General features: G+C 40.7%; 1 protein-coding gene across 13 annotated transcripts in view; it reads left to right on the forward strand.

Moving 5' to 3' along the window:
- The window catches only part of tns1b (tensin 1b), a 220,959-nt gene that overhangs the window by 58,507 nt on the left and 150,000 nt on the right, over nt 1-12,452 (forward strand). For all 13 annotated transcript variants that reach the window (XM_083922296.1, XM_083922289.1, XM_083922299.1 and 10 more), the window contains exon 2: nt 10,064-10,178. In XM_083922296.1, coding sequence (XP_083778422.1) covers nt 10,064-10,178 — 115 coding nt within the window. The remainder of the gene's footprint in view (nt 1-10,063; nt 10,179-12,452) is intronic.

The following is a 12,452-nucleotide window of genomic DNA, read 5'->3' on the forward strand; positions in this document are numbered from 1 at the left end:
ATCAACTTTTTTTGCGAAAAAGCCATCTCAAGTGAATGTAAATTTTTTGGCGCAATTGAGGAAATTTCATTGAATTTTGCCGTATAGCTTTTTCAATGTGATGCATCCAAATATGCATAATGTTGTTGCCTGTGTCATTTAGTCTCTTTCTGTCTCACATAAAAACTAAAAGGGATTCAGTTCTGATGTTTTTCCACATGTAACCTGTTAAACTGATCTGGTGTTTTCAGATCAACTCCATAAAACAGGCCTTTTTTTTAACTTTCGATCTGGATCGCCTCAGGTCTTTTGGATATGGTAATAATAACACCCAGTGCTATGATAATAACTTTCTCAGACCTGTTGTCAAAGGTGCCCTGTGGAGTTTACTTGTAAACAAAGTTATGTTTGAATTGTGCATACCCTTAAGGTCGAACGAATATGTTTCAGGTTTTTAGAAGTTCTTTCCAATCCTGCATTATTTACATCTGTTCAGGGGATGTATTTATTACTTCCCCAGTCCTGTGATATCTAGCATCACTATTAAGTAATATTTTCCAATTATCCAGTGAAATATCTTAACATCTACTGGACGGATTGATACAAACAATGGCTCAGACATTCATGGTTCCCAGATGATGTATCTTAATGATGTTGGTGATCCCTTGACTTTTTCTCTTGTGCCACCATGACATTGACTTTATGGTTCAGAAAGAATTTTCCCGACGTCTGTTGAATGTCGACAGTTGTTTGTACATAATTTCCTCCTCAGGATGAACCCCTTTTGCTTTTCCTCCAAAACTATCATCAGATCAAACTGTGCTTCTTTTTCTTACAATACTTTGGTTTATGACCAAATACCTGCTAAATAAGTCACAGTCCCGTCAACGTCAACTATACTTTGGGTAGTATAAGCATGCTTATACACAAAACATGTGGTGAACATGGTATAGACCTACATAATACCTGCTGCTAAACATTAAGATGTAAACACTCAAAACTCTCGTCAACATTTACATCATAATGACAAGTTAAAACAGAAAATGTATCTGTCGTGGCTTTAAGTAAAAAGAAAATATAATCAAATCTGATCCAATCATTAGTTTTAAATAGCCTAAAATATATATTGATAGTATGTACTGTATGCATGTGAGTGAGTGCACTGAGCACATGCAAACATGGAAAACATTGTGTATATGAGGTAATGCACGTGCTGAAAGGTCAGTGTAATCAGAGGTGAAATCAGTGTGTGTGTGTGTGTGTGTGTGTGTGTGTGTGTGTGTGTGTGTGTGTGTGTGTGTGTGTACATAAGTCTCTGCATGAGTCACACTTTCGAAGCAGTTGAGGTAATAGTTCTGGTCCTAAACTTGAGGAGAAAAACAGCCTCCTGGTTACCTTATTTAGCTGGAATGTCTGTCTGGAAGGATTTATCTTAATACTATAACATTACCAAACACATGCCGAAGCTGCTCAGTGTGTGTTTATTTCTAAAACACTATATATATATATATATATATATATATATATATATATATGAATTAGGAGATTGACTAGCCCACTACGCATTTTAAATTTATGACTCAGTAAACCAGATTTTCAGATATCTTTTTAAAAGTGAGAAAAATGTTTATGATAACCATGCATGTTATTTTTCCAACTATGAGTTTCATTTTTATGTCATTTTCAAGAAGCATGTGCTTTCCATAGGTTTCCAGTGGTTTTTAATTTTGCACTGAATTGTTTTGCTGCACACAAACTTACGGGACTTTTATTTGCATGACTGAAATTACATCGTTATTTCTGTTTTAATATTGTCGATTATTAACCATACAAGCGAGAAACGGCAAGTATTTGGTTACAATATTGTAGTCAATGTAATATTGGGTCTCTTTTTGTGTCTGTTTGTACCAGTCCGCCATCTTTCTTTTACTTGTCCAGCAGTTTTCCTGCCTGTCTTTACATTGGTAGAATGCTGACATCCAGTTCAAGTGTTCCTTTACATCTAAAGAAACTAAAAACTATCCCTAATTTGTTGCTCTGCTTATCATTTTAATCTATCTGTCACCAGATTCACTTCCAGCATTTTAGGATAGGGGAAAAAAAACGTTCTGGCTTGTTTTTACATCTTTTAACAGACCACAGTCGTCGTTGCCAGCCCGTTTTCATTCCCAGTGCATCAACATAAATGTCAACGTTTTGTCGTGGCCCTCTGTGTTTGCGGTGCCTTGCAGAATGCAAGGGGCTTCAACTTCAAACCCGTCAGTGGTAATATTAGATGCTCAGAGCAAGTCATCTATGATAGAGCTCCTGACAAAATGAATGTATGTGATGAGTTGGAATAAGGGCAAGTTGTCTTGGTGTTAACTGAGATAGCAGAATGGGAGGAGAATGCCGGGTGAAATAGGTGGCCAATGGCAGGTTTTATCCCAAAAGTCTACATCCGGTGAGTCAGACTAGTGGTGCTAAAAGGAGAGGGAATACTGCAGTTATATTCATCATTTGGCCAGACAGAAGTTTGCCATGTCAACTTTATAAAGTCACAACATGTCAATGATGTGTTATTAGCTGCTCCGCTGCCAAAAATAAAAAAATGCAGCTTTAAATCAAAAATAGGATTGCTGAGGCTGGGTGGACTGGACTTTTTAAAAAAAGAGAAGAGGTCAGCTCTGAAGCTAAGGTAGGGGAATTCAGTACCCCCCTTGAAGGTTCCTAGAATTCCTGTGAAATTAAAAATGACGGGGCAGAAATGCCTTTGATAATTAGGAGAGACTCTGCAGCTAGCTGTAAACAGGCTCAACCCAAACACACACCATTGTGTCGATAAAAATGGTACAAAAGATACCCAAGCATTTTGAAAAGATGCTGGTTGGAGGATCTTTGTTTGTTTCAAAACCTTTTACCAGTGTAAAATGAGTGCAGAGATATTTGAGAGATGGCTTGTCTTGTATGCGTGTGTGTGTGTGTGTGTGTGTGTGTGTGTGTGTGTCTGTCTGTGTGTGTGTGTGTGTGTGTGTGTGTGTGTGTGAGTGTGCGTGCGCGTGCGCGTGCATGCGTGCATGCGTGCATGTCTGTTGATGTAAAAGTGTGTTCATCCGTGTGTGAGTGTTTGCACATTTTTATGCACGAGAGTGCCCGTTTTGCCTGTGCGTGCTAATGAGTGTGAGGCAGGAGATTATGCGTGCGTCTCTAAGGGAACGGGAGTCTGTTCCCAGGAGCTGCAGTGCCTGAGCTGAGGGGGGTATGTGTACACCCTGACCCCAGCTTTTGGGGGTCCCAGTTGCCTGTCTGAAACCATTTCCTTCCTTTGTGGCCCATTTGAGAGCCTGAAGTGTGACGCGAATGTGAAGGACCAAGGCCATTTGCATCAGTCCTGCAACACGTTGAAACAGAAAATAATCAGCGAGGGCCACATCTCTGAATGTACTGGCAGGGTTGCCTGTAACTCTTTAATTCTGTGTTCCCCACCACCATACCTCTCCCCGTCACCCATATCTCCCCAAGCGACTCCCTGTATACTCCAGCCACCCCCCAAACAATAAACAAACTGAGCGCGGGTGCATTGCTAATGATGGGAAACAATTAAGGGCTCACAAAAGCGAGCGTCCTGCTATATTGCTCTGTGCCGTATTTACATAGTATTTTGAGGTTAAACGACTGGAGCCTGGATTTCTGGTGAGGGCAAGCTGATTAAAAAAGGCGTGCCTGCTGAAGAGATCTGTCTTTTGTTTGGCTTTGTAAAGAAGGAAGTGTTGGACTATGAACCACTCCAGTGACATTGGGAATAAAACCCTTTAGGTAGAGGGAATTTCATTTTGAGTATCACCACAATATACCCCTCGAACCTTGTTTCACCCATTTTACCCCCAGAAATAAGAGAATAACAAATGTGCAAACAAGCCTAGTGGCATTCCAGTGAATGACTGGATCCCCCTGCCCCCAGTATCCGTCCTACTGGATAAGCCCTGGTGTGTGAATGGATAGAGGCTAGGAGAGTGTGAGAAGCCTCCAGAGTGGCTAAAAAGGCCGCTGAATAGACTCCTTGATTGAGACATTCTGCCTGTTTAACACAGAAGTATATAGATGTGTGTATGTGTGAAAGAGGCAGAGTGAAGTTAAGTTTTAAGCCATTACAAGCATGGAATACTAACCATTCCTGGCTGTGGTGGCTTTTATTTTTCATCCAGACAAAGTATATTAGATATCCGTCATGTTCCTAACAGCTGCTGGTGGATCAAGTTTTCAGATTAGGTAAAAGTACACTGTGAAAATACTCTGTTACAAAATAATATCCTGCATTCAGAACTTTACTTAGGGCGCACTCACACTGTCCTTCCGCACCGGGCCAAAACCGTTTTTTCGGCTAAAGCCTAGTGCGTTTGACCAGTGTGAGTGCACCCGCTCCGCGCATAACTGCGGCCAGCGGGCCGTCCACGGCCCGCCTGAGAGAGGTGGGCTTTTGTAGAGCGCGTTTGCACATGTATGAGCATACGATTGCATTTAATGATTATTTTCAGTATGGATTAATCTGCTGATTATTTTCTCCATCAATTAATTGTTTGGTTTGTTGCCAAAAATTAGTGAGAAATGTCATTCCAATTACCCAGAACACAAATTGACACCATTACAATGTTGTCCCAGCCAATAGACAAATTCCAAATCATTAAAACCAAATTACAACCATTTAAAGGAAAAACAGAAAATCTGGAAACATAAAAAAGTTTTTTGAAAAATAATTGAAATCAACCAATGGATTCAGCTGTACATGCACATCTTCTGTATGTGGAATTTTTCATTTGTCACGTAACTAAAGCTTTTAGATGAATGTAGTGACATATATGAGGGAAGAGTATTTTCTGTTCTTACAAGCTTAAGAACTTATTTAAGAACCATATTTTGCAATTAAAGCCCAAAGGACTTTTATCATCAGTATTATCATTAATGCTGCCTATTTTATGATGTCCAACAGTGCACACACATAGAATGACATGTTGGGACTTTTATTGGCATTTTTTCACATGCTGTTGGAAAAGCATTTAGCTGGATATGTTTTATTATATTTATGCTGTTCGCGTCTCTTAAGATAAGATATTCCTTTATTAGTCCCACAAAGGGGAAATTTCCTTTATACAGCAGCAAGTGGATAGCAAACATAGAAGAAGCATCACTAAGAAAGAATATACTGTAGAAAATATAGAAAAAATATGAACAATATAAACACACGGAAATATAGAAAAAAAATAAGAATAACAGGAACGATATATACAATATTTTTAAATTCACACTACGGCACAGAGGATAAATATTACTATCGCACATTGAGATTGAATTCACCTGAGCTAAGCATTTCACACTGTGAAGTGAACCCCATTGGTAAATATTATAGTTTCAGTTTTTATTGAAAAAATCAACATTGTTTCATAGGTGACAACTAATGCAAGAAAAGTCTACCGTTACTTCATGGTCTTTCCCCCTAGCTATGCGGTTACTGCATCCAAACAGATGACATCAATGCAGATCAAAAGTTCCATTCCTGTGGACTTAATAACTGTTTTGGATGTTGTGGTTAGAGAGTAGCACTAAAGCGATTACAGAGGATGTTCTCCAACACCTGCCTGCGGCTGGGTCATATTCCTTCTGACTGTATTAACTCCTTTTATGTTGACAGTTGATTCCTGAACAGTCTGGAAGTGAAACCAGCAGTGGCGTGGCGTGGGGACTTAAAATAAACTTTTTTTTGAGGAAGCCATGTGAGACAAAACAACATGCTTTTTTGAAGGTGGGGGAGAGAAAAGAGTAGGTCGCAGCTCGTGTCTAATGTAACCACAAGAGCTTTTCGAGCGCCTGGTCATTTTACCAGGACTTACGCATGGCTATCATCTGACGGACACAACAATGCTCTCTCTCTCTCTCTCTCTCTCTCTCTCTCTCTCTCTCTCTCTCTGTCTCTCTCTCTCTCTCTCTCTCATACACCCCCCCCCCCACACACACACAGTCCTCCTAAACATCGTATTAAATTAGACATTTTATTATAAATGCACCCCCCACCCTGGCTGAAATGCACAACAAGCCACTTAATGCCCAATACAGATTCACCAGTGAATGAAAGAAGCGTTCATTCATAATATAATTAGGAGACGTTTTATGTCGCAAGTTTCACGTTCATGTGTAACAGGACTAACACAATCGGTTGTATGTGCTTGACATACACACATACTTTCTACATATATATCGTAATATATAACACTACTTAAAATACAACACCAAGACAACCCAGAACAAGATGCTTTAAACAAACACAGTTGCATCTGTTCAGGTGAGCCGGCCCTATACAGCAGCTGTCAGTGGTGTTGATTCTCTCGTTAACAACGCGATAAAACAACAACTTCAGTTGATTGTCCAATGCGACTAAATTCAGGTAATCATGGCACAATTAGCAATATAAGGTGACATATAGCTACAATGGCCCTTTAGGGAACAGAAAAGCCGCAACGGGACAATGTGTGTATTTTACTCACCCTATTTGTAGAGAAAGGCCACAATTACCTTGTTGTAGAATTTTCACACTGACCTTGTCGTAGAATTTCCCTCTGGGCTTTAGCTCCTCCACAACTACAGAGTCAATGGATATTTTGGCTAAGTTGAAAAGAAAGCTTTTGCATCTCTATCTGAACTGATATCCAGAAGCCCAAAAAACGCTCACACACACTCCTTTCTCGTTGACATATGTGATTATGACAGTGAGTTTGCACTTTGAAATGTCTGATGTGTCATGCACATGTTTATTTCTTTCATCAGTCTCATCTTGGATAACTTAGCTATGTTATTAATATTGTCATTCTGTATGGTGTTTGACATCCAACAGAAGACTGTTGACGATCCCCAGTGCTCTGCAAGCATAGTGTTAAACTCCACAAAATTGCCCCGATTTGCGCTGCCTCATTGTGTCCATGGAAGGCTTGTTCTTGGCCCGCAAGGTACCATTCTGTTTGAATAAGTCTCCTCAAAATATCCTGATTCCTCATGCCCTGCTCATTGTACCTGTTTACGCTAATGCTTCTTGCCAAATCCTGAGCCTCGCCGATCCTGACACGTCCAAAAAGTTTCCGTTTCACAGCACAGTCTGTGTGGCTGTTTGATTTACTGTGCCTCTGGAGTGCCCGGGACAAGATGGCAAGGTCCATGAGTCCTGTAGAGACCCAGGGATTATTCAGGGTGCATGAATCTTTGTCAAACAGAAGACAGCAAAGTCAGATTTGATTTTTAGTTGCTGCTCTATTGGCAGTTTGGTAAAATAATTTTTTACTAAATTCTCTAAATCTCCCCCTCCATAACTGCACTTGCTAATGTGATATGAATGCAAACATGCTAATCTCCTACTTGTTAAAGTGCAACTTGCAGGTAAATGTTTTAATTAAATTTACATTTAACCTTTCTCTTAGATGACCATTTGAAAAGTTAATCCAGGACTTGATTGGTGTGAAGCCATGGGCCGGATGGCTTCCCTTGGCACCCACAGGAGGGCAGTGTCATGACGGTAGCCTTCACGTGATTGGTTAATCCTTCTTTTCTTTTTTTTCACCAAGGGATACCACTTCGGCATGGCTTCCTTGCAGACATTCAATGTGCAACTTTGTGTTTCACTGCCTATTCAGTATGTAACATTGAGAGGGGCGCTGTTTCGTGTATTGTGAAATGCTCAATGAGAGGAGAAAAATGGGGAAGAAATGACAGCAACACAACACTAAAGAATTAGTGAAACTGTTAATATAAATCTTTTCATTGGATGACAACTACAGTCTAAAAAACACTAGAAACCAGAGGATGGTTTTTCAGTCAAAAAACAGCTTGTACCCTGTCCCCCTTAAAACAACAAAATTCTGACTGACAGACGCACAATTTCTTAGTATCATTAAACCCACTTATAACCCCTTTTCAATTCCCTGAACTCCAAATCCAGACTCCTTACTGAGCAGGTGCCAGCAGGAGCCTTGGCATGGCGGCGCCTTGGATAACACCATGCATGGATGCCAAGCAGAGACCTCCAGCCCTCCCGACACAAGCCCCCTTGCCAACATGGCGCATCCTGCACAGCTTGGTCATTATTTCAGCCTAACTAGATTAAGCTAATCATGTTATGTAGTGGTAAGGCGTAGCCGGGAGATGGAATGAAGGGTCGGCTGTCCTGCTGTTGCCATGTGGCTCTGAAATACAAACACTGAACTGTCACATAGAGCTCGATAACACCAGAGGTATCAGTCTGCTTGAGCTCCTTAATTGTGGAAAACCACAAATTCTGAGAATCTGTAATGCAATTAAACAGTCTAATTCAGAGTAGCATTCTATTGAAGAATCTATTGAAGAATGCTTTTCAAAGATTTTTAGAAAGTTTTCTGTCAAATAAACTATACTGATATTTTTGGTACAAACCTTCTTCTTGCCTAAAGTTCAGCTATTGTAGCTGACTTTTCTACTAGTGCCACCATGAGGTTGACATATTTGCTTATTAGTGACTTGTGTCACCACTCTCTGATAACTCTCCTCTTGAGAGAGATGTAGAATATAACAACCTGATGTGTAATAAGACTACTTCTTCCACATCTGGATCATCTGGTCTCAGTATGAAGGCTATGTCTTAACTGAATCCTGCACTGCCTGGAAATGAGGCATCATGGGAAACAGATAAGAGGCTTTCCTTTCCTTCTGCTAAGTCAGTTCCTTCTGCTAATAACAGAGGAGAGGACAGTCAGGAAGGTCCAACAGATAGTCTGTTTTGTCGTTCAAGTGTTAGGTCTATACTGTGATTGCACACCCTAGGCCACTTTTCCAACACGTTGCCTTTTAGACTTGATGAGAAGAGAAAAAAAAGGTGTCATTAGTGGTTATAAGTTACTGTGGTTGTTAGTCTGGGAATTCTTTCAGAAAGGGAGCTGCTATATTTTCCTTGCCGTGCTTTGATTTTCTATGAAAATTCCTGTGAGGAGTCCCCCAATATGCCAACCACATGGCCACTTTTAGCCCTGTCCAGCATGCACACACACTTAATGGAAGCCTCATGGCTGGATACTAAACTGGCACATCCTGCCTTGAAAACACATCAAATCCCTGCATAGAACATGTGTAAATGAAGGGCACTAAAGTATATTAAAGAAATAGTTTGGAAGACTCTGTTAGGTCGTCCCTGTCTCTTCTGGTGCTTGATTGTGAATTGCTATTACTCTATATTATTTAACTGTCGGAGAAAGGCAAATATTCTTTTTATGGTGTGTACATTTTTTTCTATTCTTTATCTTACTAAAGATGACTCTGTTAATTTGTTAATTGTAGGTTACAGTGAATGCCATTTCACTGTATCTGGTGCATTACTAAACTGCTGTAGTGAAGTACTTTAACAACATAATAACTATAATATTCACATTTGTGTAGGTTATCTGGCTTACAGGTGGATTCATTGGACCACTATTCCTATAGGGCTGAATCTCAAAGTAAAAATGGGGACCAGCTGAGCAAATGCACCACAGAAATGATGTCACATTTCCCCCACGGTCGGTCATTAGGGGGCAAATGAAAACATGATGCAGGTTTCTTGTTAAGACACGACAGGAAACAGTCAAACTTCCAAAGCTTGACTGTTCTGTTTGCTCTCTCTCCAGTATTGCTGAATGCCAAGTTCATAGATGAGACAGGAAAAGGACGTTAAGATGGTATACTGTAGAGGAAAAACAGCAGGCTGCAGACAGCCAGAGGGGTGTTTAACTGGGGTGGGGAGCACTGTCAGGGAGATTGCATAACACACCTGCATGGGATGACAGGACAAATGTTGGGAGGGGGATGGAGGGAGATGGTGAAGGAAAGAAGGGAAATAACAAAGATTAGGCTGTGCTCTGTTTTTTTCTAGTTATTGTTCTGCCAATGTAAGCCCCTACAACCTTACTTCCTGGGTGGACCTTTTGACTGTTTTCTGTAGCGTTTTATGCATAAACTGCTGGAAGTAGTCTTGATGTGGACAAGGGGTCAAATCTGAGATTAATGTTAGTGTGGATGTTACAAATAAACTCATCATTTGTTGTTGTTTTCTTCTCTGCAGCCAGATGAGTTGGAGGCTCTTCATTCCCATACGTTCCGGGTGAAGTCTTTCAAGAAGGCCAAGTACTGCAGCGTGTGTAAACAGACCATCAGCCAGGACGGACTCATCTGCCGAGGTCAGTCACCTGTCCTAAAAACGACCTCTTTGAGTTGCTTTTATGTAGCGACCGTTTTTCTGGTCGTCCCGGACCCCACTAGAAAATCTCTTTGCTGACCTCTCTTGGTTTAACTTCTCACCTTACTACACTGATGCACGGGTGTACTGCAGGACACAGTGACATCACTGCTAGGTGTGGTTACGGGTGTAAGCGTCTGCTCATAGGTGAAGTAGGATTGGCACTCTGAGCCCAAAAGGGGGGGGGGGGGCAAACACTGCCTTTTCAGCCTGGTGTTAAGTGCCCCTGTTCTATCACAGCTGGTCAGTCTAAAATAATTTCATGGCTGAGACTCAATGGAGGCTTTTTGTGGCAGATAATGTTGTTCTTGCAGACCAAAACCTGGTATTGATAGGACAACTTTTAAATGTCATAAATATGGAACAGTAAGTACAAGGGATTGACATTGTCCATGATTATGTGTTTTCTTCACAGTTCTTCTTGGCTTGGTAATGAAAAGGGCAATGCAAAAGCCCATCTTTAGTCACTTTCTATGCTCTAATGATGCCTTTATTTTTCCTTTGCCAAGGTTTGTTCATTTGTTTTTCAGCAAGATTACCAAAAATCTACTGTGCCAATTTTCATTAAACTTTGTTGAAGGGTGTAGCATGGGCCAAAAAGAACCCATTACCTTTTTGATTAGATCCATATTACAGGATAGATAGATGAATTAGGGCATGGCCTTGGTGGAAGTCTGCATTGCCTGAGTGCTGAGTGTTGCCTCTGTGAGCTGGTTGGTAAAATGCGACTGGAGGGACGATTTAACTCTCTTAAGTCTGTTGGAGCTTGTCATTATTTTATAGTTAGAAGCCTGTTAAGGCTCAATGAACATAAGTTCATATATTGTCCCAACTCCCATCGCTGAGCCAAAATGTAATCTGTTATGGATGGTTATTTTGCTCAAAACTGAAACGATCAACATCATTTGCATTCAGCAGACTCATAGTCTAAACTCGGTTATTTGATTATTGAAATTCCTCCAACCTCGAGCTAAAGCCTGCTGAGGGAACTGCAGAACTGCAGATAAATGTTTTAACCTGCTGGGACAATGAAGGCAACATCTGTTACAGCATCTATCAGTGGTTTAAACGGTGGGGTCATGTGAGGTAACCTGGGGTCATCTTTGTGTCAGAGTTAAGTCAGTCAAGTGACAGAGGAGAGGAAAAAGAAGCCTCAAAGGCTAAAGGTTAACAGCTTCTCAATTTCCGTAATGGTGTTCACTGAAGAGGCAAAGTGGTTGACTGATGTGATTTGCCTGGTTTGATTGATGCAGTCATCTTTAATAAAATAGGGACACATGTTTTCTATTTGAAAATGTATAGTGTCTTTGCTTTGAATAGTGGTATTGTATGAATATATCATGGCTGGTTCCTGAACACATTTGTAAGCTAACTTTCATAAGGGTCGCAGTATCAAGCAGTGTTTTGTGCTTACATTGTTTTTTTGACTATGCAGGTGCTCGTTTGGTAAAGTATAATTTGAAACAGCTAACAATTGCAGGAAAGTAACTGAGATTCAAAAACAGGCTTTAATGTGCTCACTGTTTTCCAAACATTCTCCAGGCAGTAAACCTTTCCCATGTGGTGCTCCAAGTAGGTTAAAACGAAATTGAAGAATATATGACCCTGATCTGCTCACCACATCACGTTGTAGTGGAAGTGTCTGTTTTCAGACAGATAACGTCAAATGAAACCATGAGGAAACGGCTGGATGTTTGGTTTGGCACACCAGGGGGGGATATTCAGCCTGCAGCTTCCTGAACCTGCTACAGGACGGGTAGATGTTTGAAGGGCACTGCTTGGAAAAACAAGAGCATTCTCTGCACATTGGTATCTTTTCGGACCCTAAAGGCCATTTGACAGAATGATGTATGATGAGGAAAATGGTCGGTTTGACAGCTGTCAATCAAATAATTGAACACACTTATATGATAACTGTAAAGTATCGTTCCATCTGCTCTGACTAAACATTGCATCATACTCTACACAGTACATATATTGCACATATTTCTAACCCTAATTTATCTGGGGTCAGCCCTTAGCTAATCTCTATAAACAGATGACATCATGCACATGAATGCAGAATCTGTAGGCAACGGGACAAGATTTTGGTATAAGAGGGTTCTGGTTTCCATTTGTATTCTGAGTAGTTGTTAAGCGGGCTTTGGTTGCATGCAGGTAAACAGTGTGGAAAAACGTGTGGAGAGCAAAAGGTGGAGCGCATTAGCTTAAAGGC

This window comes from Echiichthys vipera (genome assembly GCF_963691815.1).
Source record: "Echiichthys vipera genome assembly, chromosome: 10".
Classification (NCBI taxonomy): domain Eukaryota; kingdom Metazoa; phylum Chordata; class Actinopteri; order Perciformes; family Trachinidae; genus Echiichthys; species Echiichthys vipera.